Consider the following 16,918-nt stretch of genomic DNA (forward strand, 5'->3'; position numbering starts at 1 on the left):
TCCAATGGTGATAAAATTGTGACTCACCGGTGAACTACTTATTTGGCAGGTTCATCGTAAACATTGTCCATAAATTAATTTTCTTAAAAGCTTAAAGATGTTACGTAAAGGCAATATGTTTTTCATCTATCATATGATTATGCTGGACTAAGAAGTGCATATGCAAAAAATAAGAGAAATTAAAAAAAAAAAAAAAAAACCTTCATTTGCACCAAAAACAGCTAGTTAAATCAGACCGTAAAACAAGATTTTTTCATTGTACATAAAATCATTGATTAAAATTATTTAAATTTTATTTTATCTTTTAAACGTTTTATTATAAAGTAAAGGTTTAAAAGTATTTTTAATTCTGAATAAATTAATTAATTTTGATTTTGGTATCTAATGAAAATATTTTTTTCGATTTTTTAGTCCTTCTAATTTATTTAGTTTTTTTATTTTTGTCTCTATAATATGTAGATCATTTTTTATTAGTTCACATAAATATATTTTAAAGATATTAATACAAAATAAACAAAATATTATAAGGACTAATAAGATATAATATATATATATATATATATATATATATATATATATATATATATATATATATATATATATATTTTAGAAAGACTAAAACAAAATAATAATAAAAAAGTAAAAATTTTATTTGACAAAGAACTCAACACAATAAAAAATAAATTATTAGAAATCTAAACTAAAATTTGTTAATTTATTAGAGTCCAAAAATATATGAGTCTAAAGTAAAATTATCATAATTAAGACGTCAAAATACAACTAAGTGATAGGATATATAGATGAACGTGTGAAAATAATAGAGAAATCTCTTATATCAATAGTAATTAGTGTTTTTGGTCACTATGAAAATAGTGGGAAGTATCTACTAGTTTTAGTAATGACTAATTTCCGCCGAAGAATATTATTGGTCACCTTTAACATATCTCATTTTTCAATCATGTTTTTTTCATTCACAAAGTTCGAATCCGAGATCTTAATTAAGAAAATCGAATCTAAAATAACTTAAACTAACGATTTGTTGGTATAATAATTAGTATTTTAATGGTGAAACATCTCGCGTGAAGATAATAGTTTTCTAATTGATGGCTAAATTAGGGCATTCTCCCCCAAGCTTTGTTGAGACAATCGCCATATGGATCCCAATGGGGATGGCAACACTATGTGAATGTCCTTTAGGGACAATGTCCTAGGAAAGAAAACCGCTCCAAGGATATTTTGCCAAAAGGTGTAATGAAACTAGAATTGGAAGGAGGGAATGGACCCTTTCGAAGTTTTGTTTTGAACCACACATTATTTTTTAGTAGTTGTGCCAACCTTGGAGAAAATTTCTTACATATAGTGAAGCTTATGAGAAAGAAGTTGGGTTTCTTGATTATGAGGGAACAATATATTGCATGCCCTTTAGAAGTTAGATGGTGGCTTTGAATTAATATTAATGGACATCACTAGTGGGTTTTTCATATGGTTAGTTTTGATTTGGATACTGATCGAGTATTCGAATTAATGCGCATGTGTTCTTCGATCATTACCTAACTGATTGTCCTTGAACACTAGATTTCTCAGCAACAGAGGCGGTTATGGATAGAACCCTAGCCTAACTAGCTAGGTTTGGTTTCAGGCCTTAGGATGATATATTACGATGAGTGCACTCTTATATATCCAATATTGCTTCTATACAATAGGTAAACCAATCAGGGTGGATCTTAATGAGGTCACTTTGCTGACATCTACGTGGAACTTGATCTGAGATTGTTAGCGGTGGGAAAATTTTGCCGGTAGTAATTGAATATATAAATGATCACTACATTGCCCACCACTGCATTTCCCACCACATGTACCTATTGAAGTCTCATGATCTATGGTAGGATTAGCTAGTTAATTAGTAGTAATTGAAACATAAGAAATTGATATGGAAATATGAGTATAAGACATGAAAATTAAATATTACCCGAATTTAGATTATTTTGTGGGTTTGATAAATGTGGGAAATTTTGAAAAATTGAATTAGTAGAAGGTTGATAACTTGGAATGAAATTTAAAAATGATTCTTATTGAATTGATTTTGGTTTGTTTCCATTAGGTGAAAAACAAATAAAAGAGGTAAAGTTAGAGAATTTTAGACAATGTGAGTAAACAAAATTGGCTTTAGAGGGAACTTTGAGAGACAATACTTCTTCATTTTTACTCATTTTTTCCAAAAAAAAAATGATGGAAAAGGAAAAATATTGTAATATTATGTGAGTAAAAATGAGATATATTTGAGAGATTTAATTGGCTAAATTTTTTTTGAAGTTGGTCATATTTTAAATAGAGGTTGGTACATAAAATTATATTAAAAATAAAATTAATTAAATTTTTAATCGCTCAATTTTATTAAATTTTAAATTTTAGTTCTTAAATAAAAATTTCATCAGTCAAAACTTTTAAAGTATATCATTAAATGATACCATGACATCAACCGTTATTTTTTAATTATTTAATAAGATTCCTTTTCTAACGCTCTCACATTAAAAAATTTATTTAAGAACTAAAACTTAAAAAAATTTTAAAAATTTATGAACTAAAAACTTAAAAAATAAAAGTCCACGCTGACTAAAAAAACAAATCCGACCCTACACATTACATCAAACAAAGCCGAGGCTATTGGCCGATGCTAATTAGCGTTTATGTTTGACCTACGTTATATTTGAAACCACTCTAATACCAATAAGGCATTGGTTAAAAAATTAAATAAAAAAACTATTAAAATATACAACATTCAATGGTATTAATACATTTCCACCTTAATTTACAATGAATCAATTTTATTAGTTATTTATTTCTTAATCATTATGTTTGGAGAAATAATAAATAGCAAACAATTTTAGAAAAAAAAGAGTAAAATTAAGGAATTCCTTAGATTTTATATTTGAAAACAAATTATACTAATACAGAAATACCATCATGTTAGGCAACAAATGAGGTCATGTCTAAAAATCTTGTGAACCGAAAAAATGAGTCTTAAAAACTTGTAATTTAAAAAAAAATGTGTAAATTTGTTAGCATAATTTCTTCTGGAATCATGTTTAGAGAATTTGCAGAGGAACTAGGTTTACTAGAATACCATAATAACAGTTACCCGATAAAATAACAAAAATTGAATATATTTATAAGACTTACAAAATCCAGTCGCAGAACATCGAAGGTACAAGGAAGAATACTCAACAGAGTAAAGAAAATGGTTACATGATAAAGGAACTCTAAACAAGAAAGCGACAGTTGTTGGCAACAGTAGTGATCCCACTTAATGTAAGACATTCGATGCTGCAGCTAGCAATGTTGGTGCTTCATCTAAGACATGCAAATTCTTCAACTCCGGATCCAACCCAGTAGAGTATTAAATCATTATGCAAAATTGTGAAAAAGAAAAAAAGAACCTCAGAATTATTAACTCTTTCATCGTTTTCTTTCAGCACACCACTTGTATACCGGTTTAGAGGTTGGACAGACAATCTCGTCTTCACCTAGTTTGCGCTTCCTGCCTTTTTTCTGTTCATAGATGGAATATCCTTTTTCAGCATTCTACATTTGTAAGATTCATAAAGGTACAAAATAAGCAATGCAAAAACTATCAAATTACCTGCAACTCCTTCTGCATTGCCATATCCATGTAGATTTTCTCTAGTTGGTTGAGTCTACTTCTCCTTGCTTCCAACTCTTGGTAAGACTGAGCTGTTTTCCTGATAAAAGAAAATATCTTACTATCAATCTGATATCATGCTAAAATACCAAGACTCAAACACCACATTGCAGCAAAACATCTTAATACTGTTGGCATTTACTACAATTGAGATGTTTACTAAAATTAACAATCTTAAAGCACATTAAAGAGAAAAAATAAATTATAAATTACTACATTTGATACAAAAGATCCCTGATACAAAAATGCTAATCTCAGACAAGACATCAAACAAAAAAAAAGTGTTTGATCTAAGTCTTTAAAGCCAAGACAAATCATTTAATAAAAAATGTTTAATCTCATACAAGACGTCAAACAAAACAAGAACGGAATTGATCTAAGCAAAATGTAGGGATGTACCTCTTAATGCCAGCAGGAATATCTTCAGAAGTAAATGGAATTTTACTTTTTTGATATTGTGATTCTAACTCTTTAGCCTCTTCCCTATACATGAACAATGATTAAAAAAGCTATTCATCCAGAAAAAATTTGTGGAATGAGGATAAAATCTACAATTACATGCACACAACGTAACACTATAAAGAGAGAAAAAATGGGAGTAGAGGAGGAAAAGTAACATGAGAAACGTTACGAACACACTCTCTTACTGGTTGGAATCTATTGAAAATGACAATTTTGGGGGTCTCACATCATATTTAATGATTCTCTCTCCTGATTTTGTAATTTTCATTAAATTTTAACCAATTAGAGAGAATGCATTTGAAGGAATGTGTTAGAGAGTGTGTTCCGAGTGCTCCTCTATATCAATCAATAAATAGAAAATGGCACCATACCCATGGAGAAAAGTAAGAGTTTACCAAAAGAATAGATCTTATAAAATGACTAGGTGTACATTTGGCAAAGCTTCTATTAAGATTATTTGGGTTTATCTCATCACATAAACACTGAAGTTTAAAATTGAAGGTTTGAGGTCAATGATAATCTTAGAAGCTCTGTTTATAGCTTATTCCATTAAGCTTTATGGTGAAACTTATCAAGCTTATTGAATTAAGCGCTTATGACATAGCTCTCATGTGATAAGCTTTTTTTGAATAAACACTTCATTAAGTATGGCTAGTATACTAGTAGTAACAGGCTTGATGTAATCACAACTGAATGAGCTGAGTCAGCTCATTCAGATATTCAGTAAGGAAAAGCAGTTAACAATAGTTGCTCCTTCCTCTGTATAAATACCTATGTAATAAATGAACGAAAATCATTTTCTCTTTCTCTTAATTTGATATAAACAATTCTCTCCCTCTTTTCCCTATGAATAATAACTTTTACATTGAGCTACTTCTCCAAACATACCCTATAATATATATCACAAATAACAATTGCAAGCGCACACACACACAAATTGCAAAGAAATCACTTGAAACTGCATACCATATCCTTTTTATCATAATAGCCATACTAGCATATTCAACACTATATATCATCTAATAAAACAAGTAGTAAGTTGTAATCACAGGCTTAATACATGATGGAAATATCACCCCTTAAATTTGGCAACTAAACCAATCAAAATTTCATATCAAAGTACAGTAGTACACCAATCATATACAACATAATAACATTTTAAAAAAATGAATCTATGCTAGTGAAGAATGATATGGCAGAAACTCATACCTCTCCTCGGCAAACAAAACATGCTTGTTCACTGGCTGTTTATCGATAGAGTGCAGCGAGGCAGTAAGCCTTTCAATTTTCTGCAACAAAGATCAAACCATTCAGAATGAAACCTACATTATTACAATATTCACACAAAACCCCAATAAAAACAAGAAAGCAATTCAAAGCATAAGTTCCCACATTTCTCTCACTCTGAATCTTCTGGAGAATGTAACCCATATCCTGAGTCTTCATCAGCATAAGCTCTTGCTGAGTGTACTTATTCGCTTCACTCCTACACAATTCAACACAACACAGTAAGAAAGACAACAAATAACAGAAAATCGAAAAGGGCATATAGGCATGTAGCAAGCCATCACTTACTCTGGTTTATGAACTCCATCAACGGTTTTTGTTCTAACCATCTTGAAGTAAAACTCATCTTCATTTCTATTTGCAGCTTTTTCCCTAAGTTTCTGTAAAAAATTGTTAACAGTGGAAGGAATGAGAAGTTGAAGGAAGAGGAAAGAGTAAAAGGGTACCCGCAAAGTGCCTTCTTTCTTGTGGAATGCTTTAGCGCGCTGGACATAGTCTTTGTGCTTTTCTAACAGGCCGAATTTTTTCCTCGACGACCTAATGAATGAAAAAAAAAATTGAATCAAGTAATTTTGAAGTTGCAAAGACGTGATAGGAAGAGAGAGAAGAGAAACTTACGGTTGAGAACGCTCTTTGTGAGCACGCCTAGGAATGGCGTTTCGAAGAGAAGACATGTTTGGGTGGTGTTCGTCGACGGCGATTCGCTCTCACCTCTGCAAGCGGTGGTGGCTTCTGCGTTTGTTTGTTGCATCATATAACGGGCCGACCCACCATTACATTCCGTTTAAAATTTTGGTACAAAATAACTTCACCCATAGTAATGAATAATCTTTATTCAGATTATAAACACAAATAAAATAAATATTTTTCGTGATTTATTTCTTACTCAAATATAAAATTTGGTTTAGGGATATAAATTATTGTCACCTATATCAATCATTATTGATAAAAAAAAATTAATGCTTTAAATATATTTTGATATTTTGAGGAGTTAATATTTAATTTATAATTAAAGTGTGCTATATATTTAGAGAAGTCAATAAGTGTGTATAGATGTATTTTTTTAGTCTATAGATGTGTTGACTAACCTTGATTATGTTATCACAATAATTTGTGGTTTTTCATTTTAACATGCATTTTTTTTCAAAAGGTAATTATATTTGAAACACAATTGCTTATTAAATGTAAATATTTCTCAAGAAAAAATTTAAACCTTATTTGTTGTGTTGCTTAACTCCTTATAATACGGTAAACTAAGGTTTATATCCTTGTTAAAAGAGGTGATCATATTTAATGTTTTGTCCTATTTTGAATAGGATTACTAGTGAAGGAATACTTGTGGGAGACAAACCAGAAAATTTATTTGTGATTTTTTTTTGTTTGTTTGAGGAGCTTCCATTCCACGTGGTTTTTTTTTTTTTTTTTTGTAATTTCCTTTCTCCGGCCTGGACCATCCTATAAATGCATAATTTCATAGGTTCATGTCCCTTACGTTGATGGTACATGGCAGCATGGTGGTTGAAGCTACAATAACATGTGCATTAGGTTCTTGGGTTTCATCCCCATATAAGAAAAAAAAAAAAAAAACACCAACCCCCCATTCCCATCCTCCAATCCCCCCTCCCTGTCTCCCAAGACCAAAAAGTAAAATCACATTTTCTTTACTTTTTAGATTTAGATTCAGGCTTTACTGTGAGTGTATAATTTCATATTGATGTACCACATAAATAACTGCAAAGTGAATTCAATCGGGTATTTTTAAAAGTTATAATTTTTTTTGTCCGCAATGTAACTGTGGTTTGTTCAAAATAATTTTACATATCATAAAAATTAAAAATGTATTCTTTGATTGAATAGATAAAAAGTCATTTCAACATTTTTATGCTTCTAAAAAAATGAGTGCCCCACTATTGATCCTTAGGAGATATTCTTGGTGTAAAAAAAACATAAATATTTATACATTAATTCAATTTAATAGAGATTAGTGTAAATATTTTTATATTAACAATAATTAAAAATTATTTTACATATATTTTTTAGAATAAGTATTATTATGTAAAAAATTTACACTATTAATAAGTATCTCATGTGATTTGTGTGATAATTTATATTATATTTTCAAAAATAACGAGTCTCTCCATTAACTTATGCATAAAATAATTTGTAAAGATTATCATATAGTTTCTCTAAAAAATTATTTTTAATTTATGAAAAAGTTCACTTCATTTTTTTCTCTAAAAGTAGTTATAAATAAGCTTATACAAACATGTTAGTTACTGCTAATCCATTTTCCATTTTATAATGAATGGAAATTTCATTATATTTTTTTAAGAAACGTTTCATTATATTTAAACTCGAAGATTTAACCAATCTAAAACCCCGGGAATCAAAGAAAATAAGAAATGTTAAAACTATTATGAGTGCTTAAAATAATAAAATCACAAGTCATGTTACTTCTAAAAAAAAGTAATTTGTCACAATGAATCATGTGGCATATAGGTGATCTTTTAATCTAAAACAGTTTATATCGAATCTACCGATCATTGTTCATCCATTCCTCTCGCCTGCTGTACCTCATCCCCCACCAAATCAAGCAAGGATGGCATTCAAATTGCATAAGTTAACACAAATTCTTATTTCGACTTTCCCTGCAAGGCCTAATCCGGGCAAAACCCACCCAGAACCATGGATCTTATGGATCTTCCACATGCAGTGGATCAATAGAATACTTTCAGGTTGAATCAAATTACTTGGATTATTTGGCTGCAATTACTTTCTCTATACAATGTAACTCCTAGAACCTGCAATGGCATGCAATCTCTCAAACCTTTCCCCCTTATATCTACACCAAGCCACAAAGCCTAGTCTGTCCATGAGTGATGACAAACAGATCACAATGATTGTGCTGAATTTACTCTCCGAAGTTTTTTCTTCGGTTTAGGCATCACCTCAATTGGAATGATGCACTCAAAGAGCTGCAGGAAATGAAATTAAAGATATAGAGATTAGAATTGACAACTAGTATACAAAAAAGCAATTATATGGTTTGAACAAAGTTAAAGGCCAGCAAACATGAGTTTAACACTTGGTCATATCACTTATCAATTACTTCTCGAGGCCATCCACAGTACATGATTTTTTTGAGCTGTTCATGTACCAAAATGAATGGGAGTAACAATCAAGTGGTAACAACTAACAACCAACCACTATTTCATCAAGTTAATTTTGTAATCCAAAACAATTGACCAATTCGGCTAGCAAAACAGAAGCATGAAGACGAAACCATTTCATCATAAGAGATGATATAGAACAAAGTTGTCAGACTATATATAGAAATACAGTAAGAATATGCAGATCCTTTCATATATAGAAATTCTACTGCTGATTTCCTAATTAAACCAAAATTATAAAATTTAGGCACTGAAGTAATGCAAACATAAAAGTTCACCAAAATCGCTAAAAAGATTTCCCAAGATATCTTAAACTGCAGGTTCAACTAAATGGCATGAACAAATGTAATTTAGGGATATATAAAGTCTAGTGCAAGTGAGGTAGCACAATTCAACAAGTATGATAGTCAGCAAAATCTAGAAAGCATAATATTATGCTCTGTAATGAATAATACTAGTCATGGACCTCATGATCATGAGTATTAGAGGGTTGAGTTCATAAGGACAAGTTCAAGCAGCCACAAAGAATGACTCAGAAGGCACTCTTTCCAAAGGAGTATAAATTGTGATTAACACAATGATCATAGTAACTGAAGTAATTGAGATTACAATAGGAGTATAAGTTACCCATCAGAAAACTATTTTTGGCATTTTGGACATTGCACGTATTCCACTGATAGTTCACAGAAAGTTCGATATTTTTTTTTTGGAAGGCAGAAAATATATAATATTATTAATAAGAGCAATAGTACCAGAGGTACTTAAGTGAAATTTACGACAGCAGCTATGCTGCCAGCCTCCCAAAAAACACATATAAACCCATCACAAGTCCCCACCAACAGACAAAAACACCCCAGATTAACCAAAGGCCTCCACAAGGTTGGAAGACCAATGATTAAAAGGAATATTAAATTCTTTATCTCTAGCTTTATACCAGGACCAAGCTAGGAATAAGGCGTCATCCATCACTTTGGAAGATACAAAAGGAATACTCTGAAAAATCAGTAAGTTCCTATGCTTCCAAATAGCAAAAGTTAAGGCAATCTACCACCCACACCATCTAGAATGGTGTCTCCCTACATCAAAATCATCACAAAATAAGCTGAAATGACTTGCTGGAGAAACAGGGAATGCTCCACTAGCCTGAATCCACCCCAAGGATTCCCACCACAGAAAGTTCGATATTCAAGTTGTATTGTATTCTTTCATTTTTTTCCTCTCTTTTTTCTAGATATTGGGAACAGGGACACTTCGAAAGTGATGCTTAACTTATTTGTTATTTGTGACACTTATGTGTGTTTAAGACATAAATAGTATCTTTCACCAAATTATATATTGTATTGTATGCACTTAACCGAGAAATCATGATAGGGTCCCCTGCCCCCACCCAAAAAATAATTTTGAAAAAAAAAAGACTACAACACACGAACACTTCTTAGACACTTAAATTACCCAATTTTCATGATTTAACCGTGTGAATACTATAGTTTTAACAACACCTGTCTATCAGAACTTGATGTTTGGTAACATCATTAAGCTAGAATTTACTACTTTTTTTAATTTCAACCTTGAGCTTCTGCCTATCATTAAATCCACAAAAAGAGAGCAGATATGTTACATAGTACATACGTGCTTTTTCCTCTGTCTTCTCATCTCAGCCTGCATTCAAGACCCAAGATTTCAAAAACCAATAAAACAATCAGATTCCGGCAACAAAATGTAAAAATCTTCAACCAGCAAAAAAAGAGTTACAACAAAGATGTGACTCAAATTGACTACCCACAAACAAAGTTGCATTGACCAACTAAAGGAAGTTTTAAACTTTCATCATCAGTCAAATACCAGCAATGAGACAATTTTACAGAACGCCAAATCATGCAATCCACAAGTGCACTCAAAGAATACCCATTGAAGAGAATCTTTCCAATGAAACTATTTCTATGCTTTCAACCATTCAAGCCACCTCCTCCAACACAAACCACAAGGCCAAAACAGCAAAATTACAACCCCATTAGCCCACCAACTAACACCATTGATTCCCAACCCAACAACAGCAATAAAACCATAACAACCCAACAATAGCATTAAAACCGCACCTCTTCCTTTAATAACCGCGCATTCTCTTGCTCTAGCTGGTGAACCAGATACTCAAGCTCAGATGTGTAAGCCTGCACAGCAAACAATACCCCACCAATCAGCTCCAGAAGAAAATTCAATAAACAAAAATTAAACATATAAACAATCAACTCCTACAGTGGACAGCAACAATCATAAAATGAACAATAAAACTCATAAGCAATTCCTTAAATGCTTTCAGCATTCTTCTCCTATCAGAATTTGAAGTTTCACCACAACAACCTAAGTTAACTTAAACAATTCCGCGAATTACCGGGGAAAAACTCTAATTTTGATTGAAAAGCAACACTAAAATGCAGCTAGAAAGTACAAGAAACTACACCCCAGAAAATTAAAATTCCGAACTTTAACCCAGCAGCAACTAAAAACTGAGAATCCAACCTCAAAACTAGAAACCCACATTGAGAAAAACCTCAAAACTGAATTGAAAGTTAGAAGAGTATGCACGCACCTGCTTGCGCTCCCTGGACCTAGCAGCAGACTCTCTATTCTTGATCATCCTCCTCAGCTTCTGAAGCGTTGCCTTGTCAACCGGTTCCTCCACGGCCCTTCTCTTCCCTTTCTGAACCGAGTTTGAGGGCGCGCTGCCAACGCCATTATTAGCGAAAGGCTCAACGGAGGAGGAAGAGCCTTCGGCAGGGAAGGGGAGAAAAGAAGGAGGAGGAGGAGGAGCACCTCTGACGTCTTCCTCTGTGACGGGGATGGCCTTGGTGAGGAAATCCTCGAGGGTCACGCCGCCGGCATTGTCGGTGGAGGCGGCAGCGATCCCCTTCCAGAAGTCGTCGACGGAATTGGGGGTGATGGACTTGAGGAGGTCGTCCATGGGGTGCAGATCGGAGAGAAGAGAAGAAAGGGGAGATATAGAAGAAGACGAAGATGATGAAGAAGAAGGGTCCCGTGGAAGATCCGGATTCGTCGAGACAAGCTTCGACGACGCCATGCCGCGTTTCTAGCCGTCTTTTGTTCGACTTCAACTGTCACCAAACAACACTCGCAGGAGTTAGCTCCATTGTTCCGCTTCTTTTTCTTCTTTTTTTATTATTATTTTTAGTTGAGTTCACACTATAACTGTTGTATAGTATTAGTTTTGGTTCACCAACTATTATACATCAATTTTTTTTATAAAAATTAAATAATAATAAAATCAATAAAATAAAATATGAAACCATCCATCACCAAGTACCAACAAGCAACTCATCTACCACGTCACAATACTTAAACTAGAACCTTTGGCTTTTCCTAGTTACTCATTCATGTTCCTAGCTTTCACTTTATATATAAGGTTAATTATTAATTTCATTTCCAAATTATATTAAAATATTCAATTTAAACTTTAAATTATTTTAAAATGTATTAATTTAGTCATTTCTATTTAATTAAGTTGACACCATTAAAATAACAAATTTCAACGATTTCTATTTAAATGAAGAATCTTAACCGTCATTATATTTATTATTATTATTTTAAAAAATAAAAGTTCTCCTTTCTTCTTGGTGCCTTTGTCACCACCCCCATTCACGGCCAACCCCACCACTCCCACCTTGTACCAAAAAAAATTCAAATCTGACACCTTTTCTCCCAACACTTTCTTTCCTCCTTGACCTTCCCATGCAGGCACACTAAAAACATGACCAATACAATCTTCCACAAACCCTGTCGCAAGTTCCAAAAGTTGTTGTCGAACTCGATGCGAAGCCTTTCACTGGGACTAGGGTGACGAGGGAGGCGACATCGACGTCGGGGATGGAGACAAAGGTGGAGTGATGACAATAGATCTAGACCATCCAAGTACGACAACAAAGCCTAAAAAAAGAGTGGTGACAAGGGTATATTTTTTTTTGTACAAGGTGGTGGTGGTGGTAGGGTTGGCCAGGAATGGGGGTGGTGAAAAAAACACAGAGAAAAAAAGGAAAATTTGTATTTATTTTTAAATAATAATAAATATAATGGCGGTTAAGAACGGTCGATATTCTTAAACAAAAGCTTTGAAATTTGTTATCTTAACAACTTAACTTAATTGGACAAAAATAATTAAATTAGGGGATTAAATTGAATATTTTAATATAATTTGAAAATCAAATTAATAATTGAGTCTTATATATCATAAATAAATGTTTTTTTTTTGTTTTTTTCCTCTCCACTCAAATGTTTCTCATGATTTACCCACTGTGGTGCTCTAGTTTTGCTACTTGCTCATTTAATTTTAATTTTTACATTCACTTATCATTCTCTATATATTGTTTTTGAGAGTGATTATTACTTTTTCTAGGCTTGAATATCTTTTTGATATGTGTAAGTTAGTATTTTTTATTTTTAGTCTCTATAAGTTTATTTTTTTTAATTTTAGTCCATATAAGTTTGCATTTATTCAATTTTGGTCTCTATAAGTTTTTTTTTTTCACTTTTAATTCTTATAAATTTATGTTTTTTTAATTTTAGTCTCTTTACGATTCAATTTTTTTTCATTTATAATCCCCTTAACCTCTCACTTACATGAACCAAAATTGGAAAAACACAAACTTATAAGGACTAAAAATGAAAAAAATATCTTATAGAAATCAAAATTAAAAAAATACAAACTTACAAAAAGTAAAATTAGATAAATGAACTTACAGATATAAAAATAAAAATATTGACTTACAAGAACCAAGGATGAAAAATATGTTTAAGACTTTTTTATATGTTTTTCTTTCTGGTGAAGATATATACATGTCAAAGAAAGTCATCTTTAATCTCACATTTTACCATTCATACCGTGTTATTTAATTAAAATCAAGTAATGATTATTTTATCAACACAACATGAATGATTAGAGATTAGAGTGTAGTAATAATGATTTTTTTTCATTGAATTCCAACTATTTAATTTTAGGTGTGAGGAAAAGAAACTTAAAAAAATCACTAACTCATTGTTGAAGTCATTAAGATTTTAAAAAATAATTTTGTGATTGTAAATTTAGTTGTTGTAACGTCAAGATTTTTGAGATAGATTAGACTAATTGCAGTTATAAGTACATTACTCATAATATTCTAAAATATAAAATAAAATGCGTCAAATTAACAACTATGACCATAATTTATAATTTTCATAATCATAACACTTAAACATGTAGTACTAAAAATGTAGTACTACAAAAAAAAAGTATTTAACATCTCGATGTTGTAAAGACACTTTTTACATCCGTTGTATAATTCCAAGATCATCTCATAGTTTTCTTATATTAGTTGTGATGTGTGTTTGGTGTGCATTCTTTTATGATTGACGTGCACGTCCTTTCATGAATAAATAAAAAAATAAATGTGTTATTAACAACTAATTGATTGTAATATAAACTCATTGATCGTTTGCAATTAGTGTGTTCAATCATGTGAAGAAATAAAAGAAAGAAAATTAATGGAACACTAAAAGTAATGATAAATAAACTAATTTTGTGTCTGCATTTGAACACTATTTTCAAGTCAATATGTGTTACATAATAATAGTGAAAAACTAAAATCAAATGAAATTAATTTAGTCTTCTATTTAGTCATTCCCACTTACAATTGCCTATGAAATCTGAGAGACAAACACATATTCTATTACCATTAAATGACCTTCTCTTTCATTCTTGAACATAACAACTCTTGTTATAGCCGATTCCACACAATTCTCTTCTTCATCATCAATCAAATATGAAGGCTTATAACTCTTATCTATTTAAAAATTAACCACAATGATCAAAGTTCTTCCAATAAGTTTGAACCAAATTAACAGAAATCAAATTTGAAAGTAGATATATGCATTTCATATTTATATAATGTGTATTCACAGTGATTTACCTCTTGTGCTCCTTTGGTGGTTGTTTCTCAAAGAGGAAACCATCACAATTATTCAATTTGATAACTAAATAACAATCACATTGATACTAAAAAACAATCACATTGATTAGGCATGAGAAATTTGGGGGGGGGGGGGGGGAGAAGAAAAAATAGGAAAAAGGAAAACTCATTATCATGGTGGCCAATAATTGGGATAATGAACCTTTGCTTTTGATTGACTAAAAAATAGAAAGTTGAAAGTATAATACAAAAACATGTGGTCATTGTTACCAATAAGTGTGAAATCGAACAAAAATAAAACAAAATGTATAAAAATAATGTGAGAAAAGAAGAAAATCACAAGGCTTTGTTCCCTATCTCTGTCACATTCCCATTGCAATTACGTTGTTGAAAACTTTGAATCCTTCTCCCTCTTTGAACACCTTTATCACCTCTTCTTTCATTTATGTCTCTTGTAATGAATAATGTACATAAAAACTTAGTGAACATACCACTATTAGGCATCATCCTATAAAAAAAAACCAACAACAAACAAACCTTGCTCTTCTTTCCATTTTTTTTCTTTCTTACTCTTCAAATATGTATTTTGGATGACAATTAACATTCTGATAAAAGTCCTTTCCAGGGTGTCATGTGTTTAAATAGAATAAGAATATAATATAACATAAAATTAAAAATTATTATTCTATCTATTCAATTTCTAAAACATTGCATATTGAAATATAGAAAATCAAACAATTATATGAATTAAGAGTGCATTAAATGTATTTTACAAATTAAAATCATTAATTTTTATTATTGATTAAAATAATTAATTAATATTTCATCAATGTGAATAATTAATTTCTCTATTAATATTAAATTACTCTCCTTTGAAATAAAAAAAATATTATAATAAATTTTGTTTCATATAATTACTAATTTAACCTCTATTATGAGACAAAATGATATTTATAAAAATGCCCCATCCTTTTTCTTTTTATATATATAAAGATTGAATGGTGTTACAGTCTCTCTATTATTGTCCTTTTGCAAATTTAACTTCTATTTTTTATATAAAAAAGTGCAAATTAGGTCTATTGTTAATTGTCCGTCAAATAAGTAACATAGTTGAGTAAGTGATTATGTGTCGTATTTGTCTTATGTGGCATTATGTAACTTGAACGAGTGTTTTAAAAAAATTAAAATTAAAATTAACCAAAGGAAATATCTTGAAAATAGACTCTTTCTAACTTAAATTTTTTCCAACCACAATCCTAGTAGTCAACTATATCCAACAACTTAAAGTTTTTCCAACCATAATCCTAGTAGTCAACTATATCCAACAACTTATCCTTAATATTCACATGGAACCTTTTTTGGTATGATCATCCTTTATGTCATCAATATTGAACCCTTCTTGCCTATACATGATATCGATATCCAAAATGAATGGATAAAACATTTTTATTTAGGTTGTGATATTGATACCCAAAATGTATGTTTTAACCTCTCTAATGATTGTTTTAATGCAAAACCATTGAATATTGACCTTTTTTTAAATGCAAGGGCTTTTAAAGAAATTATATGCAGAATATATGAATGATATGATCAATGAGATACCAATATGTATCCATTATTAATTTAACATAAAGTTAATGACCGGATCATTTTATAAAATTAAATTAGTAGCGAGATTGTATTGAAAAAAGGTCTAGAGACAAAATGTGGAAAGAAAAAAAAACAATTAATTAAGTATTCATTTTCATTAAATTTTAGACATTTATACCGGCACAATCAATCGTATCATTTTGTTTCAAATTAATTATTTTTTCTTCTTAAATTGTAGGTGTTTCTTTTTTCATTAATGTTTTTTTTCTCAATAAAATATGTAAATTGTGTCTACAAACCCATTCATATTTTTTTATTATCTTTTTTTTTCTTTTTCTTGCCGAACTCGGTATTGATACGAAATTATTTTCATTAAAAAATAATGATTATTTTTCATTGGAAACTATAAATATATATATAAAGGACATAAATCATTATCACTTGTGTTAACTATTTTTTATTCTAATTTCTTCCCAACATCATTATCAAAATAAACCCGTCTACATTTTAATTAATTGGTTCAATTCTTACTCACGAAGAAAGTTCACATTCACATTTTATGTCAAACCTAACTAACTGATACTAAAAAAAGTAGTTAAATAAATACATCATAAATATGGTTGTTTCTTCAAAAGAATAAAAAAAGAGGAGTTAGAGGAAACATCCTTTTCACTTTACGTGCATTAAGGAGTTTGCTTCTTTTGAAAACTCCTATGCATGAGTTTACCTCGTCATGCCGCTTCTATTTTGTTCGT

General features: G+C 30.7%; 2 protein-coding genes across 6 annotated transcripts; both read right to left on the reverse strand.

The window, feature by feature from the left end:
- Positions 1–3,148: 3,148 nt before the first annotated feature.
- Positions 3,149–6,265, reverse strand: LOC100817888 (probable U3 small nucleolar RNA-associated protein 11). 2 transcript variants are annotated; one of them, XM_003524714.5, is made up of 8 exons: positions 6,068–6,265; positions 5,896–5,986; positions 5,738–5,829; positions 5,555–5,648; positions 5,372–5,451; positions 4,100–4,183; positions 3,641–3,740; positions 3,149–3,549 (listed from the first exon to the last, which is right to left on the reverse strand). In XM_003524714.5, exons 1-8 carry the CDS (start codon positions 6,121–6,123, stop codon positions 3,457–3,459), a joined length of 690 nt encoding a protein of 229 aa, XP_003524762.1. In that variant the 5' UTR covers positions 6,124–6,265; the 3' UTR covers positions 3,149–3,456. The 2 variants fall into 2 exon arrangements, with proteins under 2 accessions (XP_003524762.1, XP_006580015.1); XM_006579952.4 differs by having other exon boundaries at positions 5,738–5,986; positions 6,068–6,252.
- A 1,580-nt stretch (positions 6,266–7,845) lies between these two features.
- Positions 7,846–11,822, reverse strand: BZIP9 (bZIP transcription factor bZIP9). 4 transcript variants are annotated; one of them, XM_041015253.1, is made up of 4 exons: positions 11,207–11,822; positions 10,716–10,787; positions 10,238–10,278; positions 7,846–8,424 (listed from the first exon to the last, which is right to left on the reverse strand). In XM_041015253.1, exons 1-4 carry the CDS (start codon positions 11,693–11,695, stop codon positions 8,394–8,396), a joined length of 633 nt encoding a protein of 210 aa, XP_040871187.1. In that variant the 5' UTR covers positions 11,696–11,822; the 3' UTR covers positions 7,846–8,393.
- Between the last annotated feature and the right edge of the window lie 5,096 nt (positions 11,823–16,918).

The sequence above is a fragment of the Glycine max genome, chromosome 5 (assembly GCF_000004515.6).
Source record: "Glycine max cultivar Williams 82 chromosome 5, Glycine_max_v4.0, whole genome shotgun sequence".
Taxonomy (NCBI): domain Eukaryota; kingdom Viridiplantae; phylum Streptophyta; class Magnoliopsida; order Fabales; family Fabaceae; genus Glycine; species Glycine max.